The 25,000-nt window shown below is 39.8% G+C and overlaps 1 protein-coding gene across 1 annotated transcript in view; it reads left to right on the top strand.

The window, feature by feature from the left end:
- The window catches only part of LOC123775121 (TBC1 domain family member 22), a 24,882-nt gene extending 18,064 nt beyond the window's left edge, over positions 1-6,818 (top strand). The window contains 5 exon segments of the mRNA XM_069319192.1: positions 613-799; positions 2,843-3,025; positions 4,785-5,008; positions 6,130-6,166; positions 6,169-6,818. Coding sequence (XP_069175293.1) covers positions 613-799; positions 2,843-3,025; positions 4,785-5,008; positions 6,130-6,166; positions 6,169-6,281 — 744 coding nt within the window. The 3' untranslated portion in view covers positions 6,282-6,818.
- Positions 6,819-25,000: the final 18,182 nt, after the last annotated feature.

The raw sequence follows: 25,000 nt of genomic DNA, 5'->3' as shown, positions 1-25,000 counted from the left end.
TTCTTCATGTAAACTTGCCGTGAAGAGCAAAATGTATGTGAGCTCAAAATGCAAGCCAGCATGATACAACATGAGGTGGAATAGTGGGCTTTTCATCAGTTTCTCTGCCTGTGACAAGCCTCATCTCTGTTTAAACATTTGGTGCACATCAATCACCCCTCCAATGCAATCCACTGTCTAAACTTTCCAAATTCATATTTATTTTCTATAGTTAGTCATTGGGAAACTCTTCACAGAAAACCTTTGCCCCTTACAACAAGATATAACAACAAGATATACCAAAGGGGATATTAATAGGGTACTAAAAGTATCAAAACAAGACAGAACACAAAACAATGGGTATGAACTAGGTAAGTTTAGATTTAGGAAAGACCTGGGTAAATACTGGTTCGGTAATAAGGTTGTTGATTTGTGGAACAAATTACCACATTATGTGGTGCAGGTGGAGTTCCTTGATTGTTTCAAGTGTGGGTTGGACATGTATATGAATGGGATTAGGTGGTTATAAACAGGAGCTGCCTCGTATTGTGGGCCAATAGGCCTTCTAGAGTTACCGCTATTCTTATGTTCTTTCATTTGTTAATAACAAATATTATGGTCTTCATGTTTCAGATTCACATAGATATTCCAAGGATGTCACCTCTAGTGCCACTTTTCCAGCAGATCATTGTACAGCAGATGTTTGAACGCATCTTGTACATTTGGGCTATTAGGCATCCGGCATCAGGCTATGTGCAAGGGATTAATGACCTTGTGACACCTTTCTTTATTGTCTTCCTACACGAAGTAGTTCCTAAGGGTGAGTTTACCATGTTGTTCCCAAAGGTAAGTTTACAAAGTGGTTCCAAAGGGTGAGTTTACAAGGTAGTTCCCAGAGGTTGAGTTTATGCAGTAATTCCCAAGGTTGAGTTATACTAGGTAGTTCTGAAGGTGAGTTTTACAAGGTAGTTCCCAAATATGAGGTTACAAAATGGCTCCCAAGGGTGAGTTTACAAAGTAAGATGCTTACGTGTGGCATCCATATGGAGACGATGAGTGACAATAACAGGACTGAAGAAATGATGACCAAATCGTGGAGAAGCGACAACGTTTTGGTCCGTCCGGGATTAATAAGCTTTAACAAAGTGGCTCCCAAGGGTGAATTTACAAAGTGGCTTCCAAGGGTGAGTTTACAAAGTGGCTCCCAAGGGTGAGTTTACAAAGTGGCTCCCAAGGGTGAGTTTACAAAGTGGCTCCCAAGGGTGAGTTTACAAAGTGGCTCCCAAGGATGAGTTTACAAAGTGGCTCCCAAGGGTGAGTTTACAAAGTGGCTCCCAAGGGTGAGTTTACAAATGGGCTCCCAAGGGTGAGTTTACAAAGGGGCTCCCAAGGGTGAGTTTACAAAGGGGCTCCCAAGGGTGAGTTTACAAAGGGGCTCCCAAGGGTTGAGTTTACAAAGGGGCTCCCAATGGCGAGTTTACAAAGGGGCTCCCAAGGGTGAGTTTACAAGTTAGCTCCCAAGGGTGAGTTTACAAAGGGGCTCCCAAGGGTGAGTTTACAAAGGGGCTCCCAAGGGTGAGTTTACAAATTAGCTCCCAAGGGTGAGTTTACAAATTAGCTCCCAATGGTGAGTTTACAAAGGGGCTCCCAAAGATGAGTTTACAAAGTAGTTTACCAAAAACAGATTACAATATTGTTTTCTTCATTTTACATTATTTTGAACAATGAAATAATATAATAATTTATATTTATTGGCATGTGTTGGTTGATGTATCACAAGATACAATTGTATCACAATTTCCTTTATGAGTTTGAGTTAAGTGAGGCTTCCCCTAGGGTTTGTTTCCGGGTGCTTTCGGGCACCCCGGAATTTTTTTTCTCTTGTGTTTCCCCTTTGGAGGTTCGGGGGGCACTTGATGCCTACCTCCTGCATGACCCGGTTTATGCCTTGGTTATGGACTTGGCCTCTTTTGAGTTTGGTTCTTCTTCCCCTTATTGGGTGCGTTACAAGATTCTGGAGTCATTCTAGCTAGCGGACTATCCTTTGTTTTCTCCCTTAGACCTGATGCAGCTTTTGTTGTACCTGCACACTTGTTTGGCAGGTGTTTCCTATGTTGCAGGTGTTTCTGCAAGTGTCTCGGGAGTCCCTCAGTGCTTGCCTCTTTACTCCTGCCCTTCATGTGATGTGGGTCTTGTGCAGCTGCATGCTCAGGTGCCCTTTCTCTTGGCTGCCTTGGTTGTTGATGACCTTTGGACTTGTACACACCTGGCTTCTGTCATGCGTTTCTCAAGCTTTTTGGAGCCGTCTTTGGATTGGCTTTTGGAGGACTTAAGGGTGCTCGGTGAGGCTCCTCTTGCTGGGTTATTTTTGTCTTGGCTGCTTTGGAGTCATCTGCCTTACTTGAGCTGTATGCTCCGATTCTCCGAGAGGCAGTTTTCAAGTTTTTCACCTCCCGTCTTGCATGTCGGCAGGCTGTGCTGTCTTGTTCTTTGGACTCTGCATGGGCCCTGGATCTCATTTTTATGTAGATATGTACAGTATTTCCAGTTTCCTTAAAAGCAAGTGAACAATCACAGTGCTCTTTGATTCTGTTTTGTTGACTTTGGAGGTTTGGAGGTTCAGGATCCCATTTCTGCATCATGCATGCATGCCCATTGTAAATGATCACCATGAGTGAGAGTCAGATTTGTCTGTGACAAGATTGCCCCATCTCATAAATAACCAGGTTTGAGCCATAATGTTAGTGTTTACTGTGCCTGATCATTATGACATTTCCAACTGATTTATCAACATGGGGAAATATTTAAAGGTTGCTATAATATCTAGTTCCTTACAAAGATTTAGCAATTTTGTGTTTCGCAGAAGAGAAATTGGACACGTATGATGTGGAGTTGGTAGCGGAAGAGGATCGAGCAGTGGTGGAAGCCGACAGCTTTTGGTGCATGTCTAAACTCCTTGATGGTATCCAAGACAATTACACCTTTGCCCAACCGGGTATACAAACCAAGGTTCAACAGCTTGGGGAACTCATGAAGAGAATTGATGGTGAGTATACATTGAGTGTACATGCTTTTGGCATAGCCACATTTTGGCAGTGTAGCACTGGTAAAGAGTCACAAAGTAGTTCTGAGAAACAGAGTCGACTGTGAACAATGTCAGAATCATTCTAGTCACTTTCTTTATCTCATTTCAAGCAGTTTCTTCTGAGTTTGTTCATAAGTAGGCGATTCTTTGGTGTGCTCCACATGACAGTGTTGCATGTTAGACTGGTGTGCACCACTCTTGGTTACCTGATAATGGTGAGAACATCCCTGGTTGTCATGCAGTTAAGGGCTGAACCCTTTTTCCCATTGTGCCCTTCAATCATGTTTCCTCTTACTGTATTTCTTTCTAAGGAATGTACATCGAGTTTCATTTGACATTTTCCATGGGAGAGATTCCTTATGGCTGTGATTCACATAGCCATTCTATAGTATTGTAGTTAAAGCTTTACTGCATAATCAAAGTTGGATCTCACAAAGAGATCTTATACTTATTTACAAAGAAGTTAATTCATTTAATAATTAATTTTGTTGGGAGACAGGCAGCTGGTGCATATATACATGTTAGGCTTATATCACGGTCCCCCTCCCAATGTCAAAACTACTGACCCTCTCCAGGATGCAACACAACAAGCTGATTAACTCCTGGGTACTTATTTACTGATAAGTAAAAAGAGGCATTAGGTGATAGGACACTTCCCCAACCAATTCTATACTCCCCCAGGATTCAAACCCCAAATTTCCGATTGTGAGTCGGGAACGAACCCAATTGTACTACCAGAATAACATTAGAACTTTTATTGCTATCACTTCTCTATTAAGGATCCTATTGCCTTATTGGCCTTACTTTTAACATTTAAGCATTGCCTTTTTAATTTTAGATCTCTTCTATCATGACTCCCAGATACTTTTCACAATTTTAATTAAATTTCTTTCCTGTTTAACTTATATCTTGTACCCATTTTATTTTCCCAGGCTTAAAACCCTACATTTGTCAACATTGAACTACATGTACCAATATTCTGTCTATTTTGAATGTCTGATTAGGTCTTCCTTTAATGTTTTTGCATCCTCATCTGAATTTATTACCCCATTTCTTCCTATTTTAGTGCCATTGGCAAATTGACTACAGTTGCTGTTCATTTCTGTCTCCATATAATTTATGAACATGGTGAGGAATAGGGGGCTTTCTGTACAGAGTATCTGGGTTACTTTACTTGTGATGGTATGGAGTTGGTCCCCGGTTGGCCAAGCGGACAGCACGCTGGTTTTGTGATCCTGTGGTCCTGGGTTCGATCCCAGGCGCCGGCGAGAAACAATGGGCAGAGTTTCTTTCACCCTGTGCCCCTGTTACCTAGCAGTAAAATAGTTACCTGGGTGTTAGTCAGCTGTCACGGGCTGCTTCCTGGAGGTGGAGGCCTGGTCGAAGACCGGGCTGCGGAGATACTAAAAAGCCCCGAAATCATCTCAAGATAACCTCAGGATGGTTCAGCGCTTGGAATTCCCCATTTATGCTGACCCAATGTTTCTAGTTATAATTGTGTCCTGATCAAGTTTAAACCATCATAGCATTATAACAAACATTGTGTCATTGCATTTCATGGGCATGCAATTGCTCAACATATAAAACTTGATTTAAAATGTCATCATCACACTCCTGTTGATAAAAGTGTAATGCAGACATAAATGTACTGTAATGATTGACAGTATCACAACTTATAACTTGAGTAACTGATACATTGCCTTTTGATTTTTCTTTCAGTTCAATCTTCACCAACATTTGGACAGGCACGAGATTGATTACCTCCAGTTTTCTTTCCGTTGGTTCAACAACCTGCTGATGCGGGAGATGCCCTTAGGCTGCACTGTGCGTCTCTGGGACACCTTACATGCTGAACCTGATGGCTTTTCTCACTTTGTGTTGTATGTGTGTGCAGCATTTCTGAAGTATTTCTCACATCATCTCATGGCCCAAAGGGACTTTCAGGTAAGCTTTAATTTTAATTTCGTTCATGCTTCCTTCAGGGCAACAAACAAATATGTACATGTGTTTTTGAGGGCATGGGATTAGTGGTTGTTGGTATTGTGGGTGTTGTGACAAGAGAACAGTACACAGGAGAACAGCAAAACAGTGGAATGTCTCTGAGCGGCAACTCCCAGTCAAGATGTGACCAATTTAGCACCTGTGTGTTAGCACCTGACTTACATCTCAGTCAGGTGCTAACCAGGTCTACTCGGGTCAAATGCACAGGCGATCAAGATGCTGTCTATTAAATTGTGGCCTTGTTAATCCATTGGAGATTAGTATTCTACATCAAAGGACCCTGTACAATTCACTGTTGTATACAAGATAAAGTTTAAAGATAAAGACAGAGAACAGGAAGAAAGCGAGGATTTGGATGTGTGGGCAGTGTGTGTGGTTGCAGTTTTCTGGATACAAACATCAATGACCTCTGGTCGAGTGGAATTCACAGTGGGAGTAAGTACAGCTCTTCTAATCCTTGTCATGTATAACAGAGATGAGCCTCTGTCTGTTTGTCTCTCTCTCTCTCTCTGTGTCCCTGTCTTTTTATTTTTCTTTTGTTTTTAACTAAGACTAGGGTTCATAAGGGCTGTCAAATGATATACCTAGTAAAACTGCAAGCAAGAGCTGTAATCCTACCTCGGCTTATTTGAAACCTGCTTCTAGATTCTAGAGACCCATTTATTTCATGTGCCTATTACATGCATCATTAGGGATAAACTTTATTCATTAAGTAACAATCATGTAAGGAACAGGATGAGCCATAGCCAACTGTGTGCCAGAGCCTTCATGTGATCAGTTGACCTGATCACCCATGCATCAACCTTGTACATTTGTAGGTGTGTGCATTTGTGGATGTGAGAGTTTGTAGGCATGTTCGTTTTTTATTTATGCATTTGTGATTTTGACTAACCTCTGTATTTAAAGAAATACTTGGTCTAAACTGCTGGGTTCACTATCTTTACTATACAGTGTATCATTTCTTGTTCAAGTAAGCTATAGAAATCTGCATAGCCACAAAGAAGTTAGCATTTTGAAAGTTGGAGTTGAAAAATTCTTCAATGGTTATATGACTATTTTTCCAGGGTCTTATGCTGCTGCTTCAAAATCTTCCAACTTCTAGCTGTCTGACAGTGAGATCAGCCTCCTGGTTGCTGAAGCTTTCCGTCTCAAGTACATGTTTGCTGATGCTCCGAACCACCTCCAGGCTAACAAAAGTGACTTTAGCACCTTCTAAAATTTGGAAAAATCCAGCCTGCTCTTAGCAGCAGCTTTTTGGTGACATGAATCATACACCACATCCAACCAAATTCCAAGTTGCATTAGATGCTCTGAACTTCTATACGGATGGGTGGTTGTGTGCATTCCACTGCACCCTTGGTAATGATGGCAGATCTGTGGAGAAATTACTCAAAAGTTACATGAACATTTACTTGAACTGGATCAACTGTAATGAGTAAGATGAAGTATGCAGTTTGCCATGGAAGGTTAGAAGGTCTGTGGAAGTATGGCTTGCATTTTGATTATCTGTTAGCATACCGTAGAATTCCTGTCTCTGTACTCTAATTTCCTTAACATTTTCACATTGAAAATTTGCCTTTAGTTAAGAAGGTAATTGTATGCCTGTTTTGTCTACTCCTTTTGGGGAAATTGATATTGGGTGTGTTTGAGGGCGTACATAGTCTGTATGGTTTTGATAAGTTTGTGTCATTTAAGTATGTATGTATGTACAGGAATATCTTATTTACCAGATTGAAATTAAAATACTATTTTATGAAGTTATTATTATTAAATTAACATATTTATGTCTAAGAAGAAAAGCTCGAGTGCATATGTCCATCATTAACTATGAACGTCAACAAGAAGGGCAGACAGACGCCTGTCTGCCGCCTCCTGTGAACTAGGCCGAGATGTATATCTCTGGGCTCATAAGTCTGATGTTATGTGGTCTCATAAAGCTGGGCATCTATTGGGTCTATGAATCTGGACATCTATTAGGTTCATAAAATCTGAATTTCTACTGAACCCATAAATCTGGATATCTATTGGGTCCATAATTGACATCTGTTGGGTGTATAAATCTCAGCATTTGTGAGCTGATAAATCTGGCATCTTGTGCCCAAAATTCTAGACATATCTTGGGCCCTATAAAACTAGAGATCTCTTAGGTGCATAAATCTGAATATTGAGTTCGGGGATCTGTGGTTGTTGATCTTGGCTTTATAAGCGTGTTTTGTTGCAACCTTTTATATGAGATGAGCTGCTTGGGTTTTTTTTCCAGATACCTGTAATTAGTTTGTCAGTTTATATTAAACTGAATTGGTTACAGGTAAAAATCATAAAAGTCAGGGATTAAAGGTTCTTATTATAAAAGTCTTCTGAGTCATGTCTGTCATTAGATGTCCTGCAATTTTTCTGAATTGGGTTAAGTCTCCAGACACTTTAATAATGTTATTGCTGGTCTCAGTGGACTTCAAAAAAGTTGTACTGTATTGCAAAAGTTATGTCGTTAATTGAAAGAGGAGACATTATTCTATAAAATGACGCTGGAATGGATGCTGTACATGTGATTACATTTGAACATTTTTGATGGAATGATAGTGTTTGGAATATTGTTGAGTGCTATGTGTCCAGGCACTCTGGCAGTGGTCTCCAAACAAATTGATATTTTACTCATTTCCCACATAAATCCAGCTGAATAAACATGTGTAGTATGTTTATATTATAATGATGATAATGGGTGTCATCAGAATTGAGTAAACTATTGTTAAACATCTTTGTAATATCATCTACACTATAAAAGTTCCCATTTACTTTGAGCTGTGATTCATCTCTTGGTTAACAAGATGTCCAGATGAAAGGTTATACTAAAAATTAGTTTCATCATAGGCTGTTTTTGTCTGTCTCAAGTGATTTGTAGAATTAATTTTTTCCTGTCTGGAGACCAATAATCTCCCATTTTCACCATCAATCTTTGGACACATCAAATTACACTTAGTATTACCCTTCCTAGAGGTTTACTAATCTGTCGGCTTAATCTTTCTGGATTCTAAATCTGCCTAAAAAGAAAAAACTAAATTAATCATTTTTGAACATCTTTATTTCAAGTCAAAATATTATTTTCCTTGTGGTCTTCGTAAGACATGTCTAGAAGTAACAAAAATATTGGTCACAAATATTTTCCTCAAAATGTTCATTTGTAGCTACCATATTAACATATGTTACTTGTGGGATATATACAAATGATATACTGTAGTATTTTTTGGTGTCATTTTACTAAGCAATGCAGAAAATGGAAGTTTTTAAACTGCCAATGTCCTAAGACCAGCAAACCGTCCGGAAATTGACGACCTTATCTTTGACACACTATGAGCAAATAGCACATAAAAACAAATTTGTATATAGTGTATCTGTGTTGTGTGCATATATTTACTTTGTGTGTGTGTGTGTGTGTGTGTGTGTGTGGTGTGTGTGTGTTCGTGCGTGCATGCATGCATGCGTGCGTGCGTGCGTGTATGTGCGTGCCTGTGTTTGATCCCACCTGTCAACTGTCAGTCCAGCTGGTGTACAGATGGTTCCTGAGTTTATTGGGCTTTTATCATACCTGCATTTGAAACTATGTATGCCAATCTGCCTCCACCACATCAAAGCCTAGTGCATTCCGTTTGTGACATACCGACACTGAAAAAACTTATTTCTAATGTCTCTGTGGCTCATTTGAGTGTTAAGTTTCCCACCCCCTGTCTCCATGTTCGTGATCCACCCATGCTAAATAATTTCTTTATCCACCCTATCATTCCTCTGAGAATTGTTGTAGGTGGTGATTATATCTCCCCTAACACTTCTGTCTTCCAAAGACACGAGTTTTAATTCTGTAGCCTTTCCTCGTAACTCATACCCCCTCATTTTTTGGGGCCTTGCCTCTGAATCTTCTCTTTGTCTTGTGTTTAACTAGGTATGGACTCGAGGATTGGTCTGATATATGTGGTATACAAGGTTCTGAATAATTCCTTACACAGGTTTTTTAAAGGCAGTTTTATATTGGCCAGTCTAGCATGTCGCTAACGATATCCCTTTGATGTGGGCTTTCTGGGAACAGGTTCGGTGTGATATCAACCCCCTAGATCTTTTTGTCTATTTAACTCTTTGATGATTTCACCTCCCTGGTACCTTGTGCTCAGCCTCCTGCTCCCTTCACCTAATTTCATTATACTTACTGAATTGAACTTTAGTAGCCATTTTCTGAACCATTCCTCCTATTTGTCCAAGTCATCTTTAAGTCTCTTTCTATCTTCCTCTGTCTTTATCCTTATCATAATTTTAGCATCATCAGCAAAACATCGAGAGGAATGAATCTATACCCTCTGGAAGATCATTTACATATATCAGAAACAGGGTGGGTACAAGTACAGAGCCCTGTGGGACTCCGCTGGTGACATCTTGCCACTCTGAGGTCTGTCGCCTGGTCATAGAATTTTTTTCATCCTGTGAGGCATGACTTACCATCCCTGAACCCATGCTGGTGGTGTGTTACAAAGCTCCTTCTTACCAGATGTTCTATGAGCTTTTCCTCATGATCTTCATCACCTTGCATGGTATACAAGTTAGGGAAACCAGCCTGTAGCTAAGTGCCTCTTGCCTGTCATTTTGTATACAGTATTAGTAATATATTAGCTGTCTTCCAACTTTCTGGTAGGCTCCCGTTTCCAGTGACCTGTTATACACCATAGTGAGTAGTGCATTCAGTGCTTCTGCACCCTCTTATAGTATCCATGGTGAGATTCTGTCAGACTCAGAAGCCTTTGTCATATCCAGCTCCAACAGAATCCTTTTAACCTCACCTCTGGTATGCTCAAATTTTTCCAAGGTTACTCGGTTTACCGCTTCCTCTCTCAGTATAGACTTTTTCCTGCTCTGTGGTGAAGACCTGGAATCTCTTGTTACGTTCTTCATGCCTCCTTGTCATTCTCTGTATACCTGTTTCCCCTTTTCTCAGTTTCATCACTGTTCTTTTTCCTCTGATGTGCCTGTGGAGCAGTTTTGGTTGGGTCTTGGCATTAATTGCAATGTAATTTTTATTACTGTCTGCTTCTCTCCTTAAACTGAGGTACTTATTCCTAGCCCTCTGGTGTCTTCCTCTACTCTCTGGTGACCTGTTATTTCTGTAGTTTCTCCATGTTCTTGTACTTAATTGCTTTGCTTCCTTACATGCCTGGTTGAACCATAGATTCCTCTGTTGCTTTTAATTTTCTTCTTTTGGGCTGGGTAAACTTGGCTGCTGCTTTCTGACACATCTGGGTGATGTAGCCCATCACATTTTATACAGTCTTTTCTCTGAGTTTTGTTTCCAATGGTATTCCCATTAGGAATTTCCTCATCTCATCTTACTGAAGAGGAAACCCATAGTTTCCTCTTTGGTAAGCCAGCCCTTTCCTTTCTGATCCCTTCCTTAGCTAGATATCTACTTCCACCAGATTCTCAAATGTCAGAATGTTGTGGTCACTCATTCCCTTAGGGGCTTCTAATTTGACTTCCATTATGTCAGATTCATTCAGGGTGAATATCAGCTCGAGTCTAGCTGGTTTGTCATTGCCGATTTGACATGTTGGCTCAAAGATTTTTGTTGCCATGTTCAATAGTTTAGCTCTCCATGTATCTGTACCTCCATGTTGTTCTGCATTCTCCCAGTCTATCTTTCCGTGGTTGAAGTTTTCCCCATGATTAATAGTCTGGATCCATTCCTGCAGGCAACTGAAGCTGCTCTATTATATTAATTGTTGCCATGTTGTTTCCATCAAGCTCCTGTCTGGGTCTTCTATCATTTAATATCAGGTCATAAATTACTGCTACTATTATCTTGGGTTCTCCTGTTGTCATAATTACCGTTATGTAGTCTCGAATCCATCACAGCCTTGGATATACAGTACTGTATATCTCTTCGAAACTTCACTCCTTTCTTGTCAGCAGGGCCACTCCTCCTCCTCTCTCTCTCTTTTCTTGCTGTATAATAGGCTCGTGGAAACACTGCATTTGTTATTTTGCCTGACAATTTTGTTGTGATTGCTGTTCATCTGGGTTTTCTTCTTGTGCCCTTTTGTTCAGTTCACTGCTTTATTTGTAATTTCATCTATGTTGAGTACATTACCTTGAAGCTCACTTTCTTATGTCCATTATCACTTACTCTCTCCACTGGCGGAGGGAAGCTGTTCGATGGGCAGGGCAATTTTGGTAGGTTTGTCCTCCTGTTTGGTAGTTAAGTGGTTTCGAAGGGAGGTGGGATGGGTGATAAAGGGCTTAGATCTTGCTTAGGCCTGCTTGGGGCAGGAGCAAGCCAAGAGATAGGGAAGCAGGGGGTGCTGTGTGTATGTGTGTATTCACCTATTTGTGCTTGCGGGGGTTGAGTTCTGCTCTTTCGGCCCGCCTCTCAACTGTCAATCAATCAACTGTTACAAACTACTAATTTTTTTCCTTTCCTCCACACCCCCCCCCCCTCCCCCCCAGGAAGCAGCCCATAGCAGCTGTCTAACTCCCAGGTACCTATTTACTGCTAGGTAACAAGGGCATCAGGGTTTAGGAAACTCTGCCCATCTCTCTCCGCCAGGTGCGGGGATCAAACCCCGGTCCCTAGGCCCACGAGTCTAGAGCGCTGTCCACTCGGCCATCCAGCCCTGTGGGTGTGTGTATTCACCTAGCTGTGCTTGCGGGGGTTGAGCTCTGCTCTTTCGCCCGCCTCTCAACTGTCAATCAACTGTTTCTACTACTACTATTTTTTTTTCCTACACCCACACACACACTTCCCGTCTTCCCAGCACTCTGTCATAGTTTCAAAGCATTATATGACAAAGAGTGCTGGGAAGACGGGACACCACGAGCGTAGCTCTCATCCTGTAACTACACTTAGGTAATTACACCCCAGGAAGCAGCCCGTGACAGCTGACTAACTCCCAGGTACCTATTTACTGCTAGGTAACAGGGGCATTCAGGGTGAAAGAAACTTTGCCCATTTGTTTCTGCCTGGTGCGGGAATCGAACCCGCACCACACAATTACGAGTTTTGCGCGCTATCCACCAGGCTACCAGGCCCCAGGTGTGTGTGTGTGTGTGCATGTGAGCATGCATGTGTGTGTGTGCGTGCATGCCTGGACATACATTCTCAGTAATCTGTATATGTTCCTTTCCATGCTGGTATAATATTGAATTGTAATACAGGTGGTTACATCACCTGTGTGTAATGTTTACACAGATTTGGCATTAAACACTAAAACACAAAAAAACACCAGGTTTGCACAGCCAAAAGCCACAGTTATAATTTGACACTGTATTTAGGTAAAGTGGTAAATTACAAATATTTCTTCCATCATTGGCAGAAACCAGCTAGATACTAGAAACCAACTGAAAGATAGAAATCAGTTGGAGTTTTGGGGACTAGAAATCGGGTAGACTAATAACCAGGTAGGACTAGAAACCCCTGGAGACTCAAAACCAGCTGAGACTCAAAACCACCAAGAGGATGGAAATCAGCTGGGATTAGAAACTACCTGGAGACCAAAAATCTCCTGAAAGCTAAAAATTAACTGGAGGCTACAAACCAACTGTGGACTCGAAACCAGCTGGATAATAATAACCAGCTAGTACTAAAACTGGAGACTCAAACCCATCTGTAACTAGAAACCAGCTGGTAATTAGAATCAGAGACTAATAACAAGCTAAGACTTGAAACCCATCGGAAGCAAGAAACCCACTAGAGACTGGGAATCTAGCTAGAGGCTAGAAAAAACAATAAAATCAAACTTGAGAAAGGTTATAAGTTCTTAAGCTTAGGAGAGTGACCAAAATGTATTATAATGGATGTTGTCAAGATTCCCTCAAATCTGTGCTTAGCAAGACATTCGTTCCATGACATTTGATATCCTTAAGTCTTTATCATATAAATGATATTGGTGAGATATGAATTGTAATTAAATGGTATTTTGAATGAATGAGATCTCATTTGTTGTGTCTCTTGCGGCTCAACATTTATCAGCCAGAATTAAGGTCTTGACCGAGTGTGGGTTGGGTCATACGGGTCAACACACTGCACAGAACAAGTTTGTTATCGTCCTCGGGCGAGTTATCACCAGAGGTTGCTTAACCAAAATTATTTTGGCCAAATCTTATTGGGCATACAGTATTTATCGTTATAATGTGTTTTTTAATTTTGTTGAATTTTTGTTTGTAAAAGTGAGTATCTGCACTTGCCATTTTGCACTATCTTTTTTAATGCACATGGTCATAAAGTACAGTAATTTTTTTTTTTTAGTTAAAACCAAGTTATCACACAACTTTCGGCATATTTTGTCATTAATATTTGATTCCTTTTCTTGAGTAGCAGGAGGTTTTCCTTGTTGTGCATGTGATGTGAGGCTAAGTTGGCCAGGGACAGATTTAGAGCAGGGCAGACTGAGCAGTTGCCGGAACCCCTTTTCAAAACTATCTTGAAAAGTTGTATTATTGTGTTGAAAGGACATGTATTTTCATATACAATTATTTTGTGAGGCTAATTTTTGTTTACAGAATAATTAGTCAATGTGCTCTTAATTTCAAATTGTAGTTGTTACTGTATAGGTGAAAGTGAGAAATACTGTGGTAGGATGACTAGTCATTGACCAGGATCCTCAGCAGCCGTAAATCTCTCCCTGCCACCACCATATATCTTGTACCAATAGCCAGAATGTACTACTTGGCCTACTATGCAATGACCAATTTATCTAATAAGCCAAGTTTTCCTGAAGTTATATACTTTTCAACAAAAATTCATATGAAATTATAAAGCTTTCCATTATATTATATATGATTTTGTTAAATTTTTAATTTGAGTTAACACCACTGTAGAATTATGACAAAACCTAATATAACTTATATTAAGAACATGAATTACTAACTTAATATAATAATATTAATTCAAATAAACCAATTGAATTTTTTTTGTTAAATAACAAAAATCATTCTGCCTCTTAGGTAAGTCAGGTCTTGCATACTAGGCCAAGTAGTGTGTTCTGGCTATTAGGTATGACTAAATATATTATATATATACTGTGTGTATATATATATATATATATATATATATATATATATATGTATATATATATATATATATATGTCGTACCTAATAGCCAGAACGCACTTCTCAGCCTACTATGCAAGGCCCGATTTGCCTAATAAGCCAAGTTTTCCTGAATTAATATATTTTCTATATTTTTTTTCTTATCAAATGATAAAGCTACCCATTTCATTATGTATGAGTTCAATTTTTTTTTATTGGAGTTAAAATTAACGTAGATATATGACCGAACCTAACCAACCCTACCTAACCTAACCTAACCTATCTTTATAGGTTAGGTTAGGTTAGGTAGCCGAAAATGTTAGGTTAGGTTAGCTTAGGTAGGTTAGGTAGTCGAAACACAATTAATTCATGAAAACTTGGCTTATTAGGCATATCGGGCCTTGCATAGTAGGCTGAGAAGTGCGTTCTGGCTACTAGGTACGACATATATATATATACATATATATATATATATATATATATAATGTCGTACCTAGTAGCCAGAACGCACTTCTCAGCCTACTATGCAAGGCCTGATTTGCCTAATAAACCAAGTTTTCCTGAATTAATATATTTTCTCTAATTTTTTTCTTATGAAATGATAAAGCTACCCAATTCATTATGTATGAGGTCAATTTTTTTTATTGGAGTTAAAATTAATGTAGATATATGACCGAACCTAACCAACCCTACCTAACCTAACCTAACCTATCTTTATAGGTTAGGTTAGGTAGCCGAAAAAGTTAGGTTAGGTTAGGTTAGGTAGGTTAGGTAGTCGAAAAAACATTAATTCATGAAAACTTGGCTTAAAAGGCAAATCGGGCCTTGCATAGTAAGCTGAGAAGTGCGTTCTGGCTACTAGGTACGACATATATATATTATAATATACAGTGGCACCTCGACTTACGATAATTTTGAGTTACGTTGTAAATTTCATAAAAAAATGCGACTCGACATACGGTGGTGTCGTCGACTAACGATATTTGTTGGTACACGTTCGGGTCGACCGAGCGCGTGGTTCCCAGTCACGCAGTCTGACCTGCCTCAGTTTACTACAGCTGCCCGCTTAGTGACGATCGCGCCTATAAGAAATTCCTCGTTTGTGGTGATTTTTTGCATTTTGAACATTAAAGTAATTATTATATATCACGCCATGAGTCCCAGGAAAGTCAGTGGTAAGGCTCAACATATGAGATCCCATGTAAGGATGACAATAGGGCAGAAACAAGAGATCATTCATAAATATGAAGATGGTGTGTGGGTTGTTGAACTGGCTAGGCAGTACAACAAATCTCAGTCAACGATATCCACCATACTGGCTAAGAAAAAGGACATTATGGGTGCTAAAGTGATGCATCATTACAGACAAATGTTAAAACGAAGGGAAAAACAAATGTCTCTTGACAAATTTGTAGCGAGACAAACAAGCACTGAACCACAACCAGGTCCTAGTGGTATGCAGGCAAAACGTGCCAGGGAGTGCACACCAGAGAGGTCCTCACTGCCTGATGTTATAATGGAAGGGGACTCCCCTTCCAAACAGTAACAACTCTCCTCCTCCCCCCTCATCACCATCTTCCATACACCATCAAGAGCCCTCCATAAAGGTAAGATCAACTTAGGTACTGTATTGTAGTTAGAAAAAAACATTGTATTCAGTATAAAATGTATTTGTATGTTAATATTTTGGAGGGTAGGGAACGGATTAATTCAATTCCCTTTATTTCTTATGGGAAAAATAGCTTCGACCTACGATATTTTGAGTTACGATCCGTCTCTGGGAACGGATTAGCATCGTAAGTTGAGGCCCCATTATGTGTATACAGTATATATATATATATATATTATATAATATAAAATGTGTGTACAGTGGTACCTCAGCTTACGAATCTAATTTGTTCCCAGAGACAGTTCATAAGCCGAAAATTGGTAAACTGAAGCAAATTTTTCCGTAAAAAATAATGTAAATTGAATTAATCTGTTCCACACTCCCTAAAAAATTAACTTCAAAGTAAATTTTATACCTAATTCACCCAAATCTTCATTACTAAAGTATGTACAAGTTATTGCTTGCCTTTATTGATGACTTGTTGGCGTATGGAAGACAGTGAGGAGGGGGAGGGGTGTTAGTATTTGGAAGGGGAGTCCCCTTTCCATTATAACATGAGGCAGTGATGACTTCTCTTGGGACTTTACACACACTGGCACATTTTGCTTGCATACAGCTAGGACCAACTTGTGGCTCACTGCTTGATTTTCTCACTAAAAATCTATCCATAGAGGATTGTTTTCCCTTTGTTGTAACACTTGTCTGTAGTGAGGCATCAGTGTCATTAAAAAGGTTAATGCCACGGCCTACTACAGATTGCTCTGGGCGAGTTTCAACAAAAGTTTGCATTTCTTCCCACAGTCTACACCACTTCCTAGTTGTTGAGGAAAGGACATTGTGTACTGCCTCCTCCTCCCCTGAAGACATTTCCTCAGCTGATTCTTGTGAAGGGCTAGGAGTTCTTCGGTGGTCAGTTCTTCGCTGTGTTTCTCCACCAACTCAAAGCTCAATTTCCAGCCCAGATTAACAATTTCCTCAACAATGGGCACTTCAGGTTCAGGCTCAACCCCTCAAAGTCTATTTCTGAAACACATTCAGGCCTTTTTATAAGGATTGAACCTTGCCACTGGCTTTCTTGGACCCATGGCGAGATATATAATAATAGTTTTTATGTTCAAATACCCAAAAATCCGAGAAACACAGAAATTCTTTACAAAGAATTCAGGTGTGATTGTCACTAGGCAGGAGGCAGTCGCCGTACCACCACACGCTAGGTCGGCCATACGCATCAACAAACTTTGTTTCCCGAAGCAAAGTTCGTAACCCAATTTGCATTTTACAAAGAAATTGGGCTTGTAACCTGAAAAGTTCATAAACAGGGACATTCGTAAGCCAGGTGTCACTGTATGTGTAATTACCTAAGTGTAGTTACAGGATGAGAGCTACGCTCATGGTGTTCTGTCTTCCCAGTACTCTTTGCCGTATAACGCTTTAAAACTATTGACGATTTTCACCACCACCTTCTCAGTTTCTTCCAACCGTCTACCCACTGTGTTTGAAAAAGAAAACTTTCTAATATTTTTTTGGCACCTTTGTTTCCTTAGCTTGAATCTGTGTCCTCTTGTTCATGAAGTTGCTAGTTTCAGGAATTCCTTTGTCAATTTGGTCGATTCCTGTTAGTAATTTGTAAGTGGTGATCATATTACCTCTTCTATCTTCAAGTTTTGGTATGTTTAACGCCTGTAGTCTCTCCTCGTAACTTTTGTTTTTCAAGTGTGTGTGTGTGTGTTTTTAATGATACTTCATATCTTTAAATACTCTGCATAATAACTTGAATCTTGATTTTGTATGTTTTAAGAACAGTAGTGCTTCTTACACATCTGTTTCAACAGTGGAAAGGATTTATCTTTTTAGCATCATGAATTTTGTTTTATATCACTTTTCTGTTTAGAATTACTTACAATATACAATAAAATTCAGGTTAACTGCTTCCTTCTCTTTTCATAAGTATAAGAAGCATTTGAGGTAAAAATAACATTTACCGACTCATTAAGGTACAAACAAAGCATGATCCCTCACTGAAAACAATACCTGAACATTTTTGTTGTGGCTTAGAAGGAATTTTTTACATTTAAAGCTTAAATTATAGAAGCACCTGCTGCAGTGGTGTATTCCAGTAAAGGTGGTGCTAGATCTGTTTACTAGGATATGATTGGGTTTGATAACTTATTACCACCAACACTTAAAATCTCATGCTAAATACAGATTCAAAATATTAACATCATCCTGAAATCTGCACATGGAGTGTGTTTATACTGTAGAGGCGGAGCTGTGATTGTATTGTGACGATATTTTTCCCAACCAAGAATTGTACCACACAGCACATTTCTTTGAGGACAGTACAGGATGGAACTGTGTTATTAATTCTAAAAACAGGAATGTTGACTCACCTTCATGATGATGATGATGATGATGACCATAGTGAAGAACTGCTCCATACTGACATATTCCCAAGCAGTACTGATATAATGAGGGGCCTTCACTCCATAGTTCAGTAAAGGACTTTGAAGTAATGAACTGACCTCTTAAAGTATTTGCAGAGCAGGGTATATTATAGCACAGTTTGCAAACTATGGATATGTTAGCAATATGAGCATGTTACGTGTATGAAGGATGCAAGGTAATATCAGTTACTGATATGGTGCTTATTCAGCCACACACATATATGGACAGTTGACTTTGATGCCACAGAAACTCGATGGTACATTTTAGACCCATATAGTTGATGTAGACTCTGTCAGCTGTTGTCAGGAACAAATTGTGATAGTCATTATTAAGGCGTACGTCACGCTGGCAAGGTTTTCTTGGTACTAGTGGAAGAATTAATCCATAAATTGAGTGATTTTGGTTATATCTCTTGTGTAAGTGTTATTTAATGACAAGTTTTGTTTTCCTGTGTCTCCTGGTGATATGTACTATTTCATGTGTATTCATACATAAAGAATTTTATATGATTTAATTGTTTTAGTTGCTCATGGACCTTCATCAGCATTCTATGAAACTCGTTTATGAAACTTTTGTCATGGGGCGTATTTACTGTACTGTACTAACATATTTGACACGCTAACAAATCTTGGTGTGATATTCCTACTGCAATTTACATGAGGCAACCATAAGCAGTTTTCTTTGTCCAAATTGCTATATTGCAACAGCTAGTCCAGACAAGAATAACAAAATTAAGTGTTTATTCTTTTACAAGACCTTATTCCTTATATGACTTTTCGTCTGAGAAGTTACCACAACAGAAAGACTATGAAACCATCCTAACACAACGTACATTTCTTACTCTTATTGTCTCATTGTTACATCAAGGAATCCTGTATGTATCCATATACTTCTCCATGAGTTTACAGTATTGGTATCCTATATTTGATTAACCTGTTATTCATTCTTGCATATTATACCTCCTTGTAGAATGTTCTGATTTTCAAGATGTCCAAAAATGTTATTTCCCCACTGCACCTCTGAGTCATATGTCCCTTAAACATTGTGTTGCTAAGGGCTATTTGGCCTTTGTCACCCACAGGCGCATAACAAAAATTTCTTCTTGTTAATTTGTGTTCCCTGATCACGGGAAACATAATAAAAAAAATCGTAAGTGGCATATTTTGGCAACAATAGGTTGGGGAAGTCTGGCAAAAAAAAAAAAAAGCGGTGGCGTTGACTTGGCAGGCGTCCGGGAAGTTCTTTACCCCAGCTGTCAAGCAGGAGTTGCCACAAAGATATAATTACCTAATTATTTCAATGTGTCCGATTCATTTTTTCTTCTTTTTTTTTTTGCTCTAATATTATTCAATATTGTGTAGTGTGACACATTTATACATTTATATAATAAAATGTGTGAATCATCGCTGTACTCAAAATTATGGTGTGTATTATTATGTTCATAAAAGTGAACAAATACTTTGTCGGTTAATGCACTATATACACAGGTTATATATAAGTATTTACATTTGTATTTCCCATAGCGAACCACGAATATTGTATGGTGACGGCAGACAGTAACAGGTGGCCACACAACTCATATGCTCCCTCCCTCCATTCCATCGTCACTGGTTCAAGGCCAGACGCACTAACATTCCTCCTTCAAGTATACTGTTGTGGTCTTATTACCCTATATACACACGTTATATATAAGTATCTACATGTTTTGTTCATCATAACTGTTCAACTAGGGTGGTATTGTACCCAAAGAGCATAATAGCCACCCTTACCCAGCATGACAAGTTGCAGATGTCGCCACCTCCCTCACCAAAATGGCTTCTCTCAACACTCCTTTTGCTGTCATTACACTATATATACACGTTATATATAAGTATCTACATTTGTGTTCACCATAAGGAATCACTAAGTTGGTATGCTGAGTCAAACAGCTACAAAGAGTACCACCACACACCAGCTAGCCCACCACTGGCTGCCACTCCCTCCCTCACCTCACCTGACTCGCCAACCTTCTCTTCCCACCATACTATTTTTTGCTTTTATTCACTATATACAGATTTTATATATATGTATCTGCATGTTTTGTTCACCATAGCGAATGACTAAGCTGGTATAGTGGAGTCCAGACAGTAAAAGGTAGTCACAGAGTCAGCAGATAACGCTACCTCCTTCCCCACCAAGATTACTCCTCCCACTACAGCGCTAATTATCACAACAATCCTGCTATTATCAGAATCCTGGACATTTTTATCACAGTCAGGGGTCTTCTGTAATACTATCATCGCAGCAAATGCTCTGGTTCCCATTGCACATGTGACTGTGTGTCAGATATACTCTGCTGCTTGAACTGTGTTGGTGCTCATGACATTACATTCCGACAATGTCCTTCGTACGTTGCGGCACAAACTCAGGCTCTCCCCGCCATCAACCTGCAATACAGTTGTGCTCTGAACCGACGTAACTCTGTCCATCATCAACCTCTACATCACGCTTCGCCGCCCCCTTTGCTTGTACCTGATCTGTCTGTCACTGACATTCCTGTGGCCCCGAGTCCCATCCTCTCCCACAAACTGTACTACCGTCCCAATCTTGTTGACACTTGTCACTCGCATTGCGTATGCACTCGAGAAGACGCTGAACCGCCTCCTGACTAAATTCTTTCCACAATCTGTCCGACCCATTTCTGAGGCTGACCCAATGCACCCCTACTCCACTTCTACTATGCTTAACATTCGCCCTCCCGCAGCTATCTTTGCTGTCTCCGAGACGTTTGAACTGATGCTTGAAACCGCCCTCCATAACATCTTGGCGTGTTTTTCCCGGGCTGACTTGCTGCAAACCCCGACCCCCGGCACTAAGAGGAAGCAATCCTCAGCTGTCCTTACTTCCAAGCGCCCTGCCACTTTGCCTGGCAGACCAAATCCATCTCGTACTCCCTAGACGCATCCTCACCTTACTCCAAGGTTTTCCTTGCGATGTCCAACTGGCGCATCTAAGAAGATCGAGTGCGTCCCAGACGTAAAGCTCCGGATTCCGTCCAAGTCTTCCCTGTCCTGACCTGACTTTCTTACCCTACGCTTTTTAGCCTGTGTTCCTTCGTGTGTTCACACTTCCTTTCTCATATCTGATTAGCAACCACCTCCTGTTTATCCTTCGCCTCCCTACCTCCGTCTCTTGCCTACATCCCACGTTTTCTATAGTTCGGTGACGCTTTGCTTTCACCTTTCATGTGACTTCTCATCTTTCCCATCCCAGTTCCTTTCCTCTCGTTTGTTTATTTTGTCTTTATCCTCGTCCACATAGAAGTCATTGATGTCTTCCCACCTCTGCCAAATCTTGACCATTGATGCACCACTGTGCATGCCGCATCTTTCTACATTACCGCTCGTGCAGTCATCGAGAGGAGGAACCTTCATGCAAACTGCACGTATTGCAAAGAAGAGGTAATTACATTAATAGCTGGATGAAAGAAATCAAATTAGTATTATCAATAGGGAAACTCTTAGCTTGCATGCAATGTGGCACATCCCATAATGGGTAGACCACAAGATGGCCGACTGGCGTCTCCCAAAGTTGTGTAAACTGAAACCGTCGCTCACTTCCTGCTGGCAAGTTTTATGTGTAACAATAGGAACAGAATTGTATATGATTCATTCACTGTCTATGCTGTAAGTTTGAGTTACTAATTTTTATTAAGCCTCATAACTGTTCTCGGTGATTCTCTATGTGGAGTAAGCATAACTGTCATGGCCAACATAATTACTACCTACTATTACAGAATCTCGTTCATCTTGTGGATTGTGAGGCAGGGAATGTAGTTTAGGTCTTGGAGGCACAGAATATCTGCAACAACAGTTCAACTGTATAAAGAGCAGCTTGTATGCATTCGACATGTGTACATCTGTGTGTGATGGTGTCTGAATCGTGAGTCCTTGATGCATTCCCTCTCATGTCAGAAACTATATTGTTTAATGATTATTGAAGGCGTCAAAAGTCTATTAGTTAAGGATATGACCTGTTAATACTTTGTTTATCTAGTTCATAAGAGTTTATTTGATTTACATTAAAGAATAGATTTAATATATTATCAAATTGATGTTGATGGCTTCTTTCACTGGTGTAATGTCATGAGCGTCTGTTTTGTCTCTCAGAGACTATATTCAGGCCAGAGTGAGGGCAGCGGGTCATCAAGGTGTGTCCGCAGAAGCACACCATGATGCTAAAGTCCTTAAAAGTGACAATAACTTCTGTAAGCATGGGATATATAATGCAACAGTTTGCTAAAATGTTACAATGGTACATTTGTAGCAGTATGTACATTCAGTATGACTAACAAGACTGTCACAGTCTTACAGTGTGCAATACTGTGTTGTGCTGGCAGTGTGAATCAATATGGCATGTGGCAATTCCGTTTACAATGTACAATAAGACTGGCGCCGTGTTCTACAGAATGATAACAAAAGTACATGTTGCTCTAACATTGTAACACCACATGTTGTTATAATGACTGGTAGAAAACTAACACTACATGCTGGTATAATGAATGGTACAGCACTGCAACACCGCAGGGATGTTAGATTTTCATTTTCATTTTCAGCATCTGGGTAGTTAATAAATGGAATGCATTAGGCAGTGATGTAGTGGAGGCTGACTCCATACACAGTTTCAAATGTAGATTTGTTAAGAGCCCAATAGGCCCAGGAGCTGTACACCAGTTGATTGACAGTTGAGAGGCGGGCTATAGAGCTGAAGTTCAACCCCCACAAGCACAACTAGGTGAGTACATGTTATAATGAATAGTACAACACTAACACCATGTGCTGATATACCGAATGGTACAAAACTAACATGCTGGTACAATGTAACATGTTATAATGAATGATACAATGTAACACCATGTTATAATGAATGGAACAATGTAATACCACATGCTGGTATAATGAATGGCACAACACTAACACGTCATAATGAATGGTAAAAAAACTGACTACAATAAGATTTTATCAAATGGTCAATAAATAATGAAACAAAATATAATGATATAACAATGTTTCAGCATCAATAATAAAGGTGTACAAAGTAGCAACAAATGTACAAAACTATTACATTGGGTACAAAACTTAAACTACTGTATGTGACAGATGAATAAAATATCCTCTGGCTGGATAGCTCATGTATATACATTAATAAACTGTGACTACAATAGATTTTATCAAATGGTCAATAAATAATGAAACAAAATATAATGATATAACAGTGTTTCAGAAAATGTTCATGTTGGATTATCAGTACACTGGTCCATCATCCGTCAGATATTGCGGAGAATAACACATTATCCAGACACTGATCATTCATCCGTCGGGTAATGTGGTCATGACACAACTGCTTTTCTCTCGGCCATAAGACTCTCTTCAAGTACTTTATGTTATTAATGCTTCTATTATAATCAGAAACTCAAAATATATACACAATGTTACCACATGTACACCAACCATGTAAGAAAAGTCTACGAAGAGACCATTTACACTAACCATTTAACATAACTACTGTACTCATCAATACAAACTGAACAATGAGACATTCTCGACAAATTATACCAAAAGTCTCAATAACATACACAAGGGCAAGTCACAGGCACTGAATAGCTGTGACTGAAATACTGCACGTATGAACTTGCCTGTTACAAGTAGTTCTTGGGTGAGATGTGTAATGTCCAGATGATGTCTCTTGTGCAAGTCTCCGTGTGTGGCTGGAGTATGTTGTGGTGGTGTGTTTGGTTCTGTGGTACTCTTTTGTGTATGGTGGAGCTTTGTGGTACCATTGTATGGGTGGAGCCTCATGGTACCACTGTATGTATGAGTGGAGCCTGTGGTGGTGCTCTATGCATGGCTAGTTGTTGTGGTACTATGATCTTTATAGCTGTAATCTCATTGATGAATGAAACTTTAAGGAACTTCTATAATTTGGGTAACTGTGTGCTTAATGGCTGGAGTCTAATTACACTTGATGCATTTCTGGAGACTGTCATTCCATTGTGCATGGTTGGACACTGCAGTACCATTGTGTGCATGGCTGGACACTACGGTACCATTGTGTGCATCGCTGGACACTGTGGTACCATTGTGTGCATCGCTGGACACTGCGTTACCATTGTGTGCATGGCTGGAGTTTATGGAACCATTGTGTTTATGGTTGATGTCGAGAAAGGAGTCTGACCCGCTGTGGCCATTTTGGTCCCTACTGAGAGGATGGGCAGCAAGCGCTCTGTTGAGATCCCGAAGCATTTCTGGCGAGGGCTCGTCTATGTGGCACCCTTCCGGCCTCCTGCAACACATTTTATGTTATCTCGCTAGTAAGAGCTGGTAAGGTAATGGTTATAATTAAGTGTGATTGGTGATTATAACCAAATAGCTGATCATTAATTGGCTAATCTTAGAAACAAAGTTTGGAAGCTGACTAGAGCACGATTCCACAATGGTCACACTATTCACACCAAGGACATCAATCATCCACGACATGTGCATTTCTGTTAGCGGCCAATAATGAAAACACCTTGTCCTTAGGCACGTCAAGTTAACATTTATTCATTGTAAAAGTAACCTAAATGCAGCTGGAATCTAGAGATACCATTATTTTCATCAAATCGGTTGAAATTGAATAGAGATGTCACGAGGGTTACATCCAGATGCATGAGGACTTGATTGTGAGAAGTGTGATCTTCAGATTATGCAATATCAAAGTCATTGGTAGAGTTAAAATTACAGAAAGATATTGAGTGAACGTTGTATGTTGCATTGCAACAATAGAAACTCCAAATGCAAAA

This window comes from Procambarus clarkii, chromosome 92, assembly GCF_040958095.1.
Source record: "Procambarus clarkii isolate CNS0578487 chromosome 92, FALCON_Pclarkii_2.0, whole genome shotgun sequence".
Lineage (NCBI taxonomy): Eukaryota > Metazoa > Arthropoda > Malacostraca > Decapoda > Cambaridae > Procambarus > Procambarus clarkii.
The sequence above is the reverse complement of the archived record's forward strand: the minus strand, read 5'-3'. Positions and strand labels throughout refer to the sequence as shown.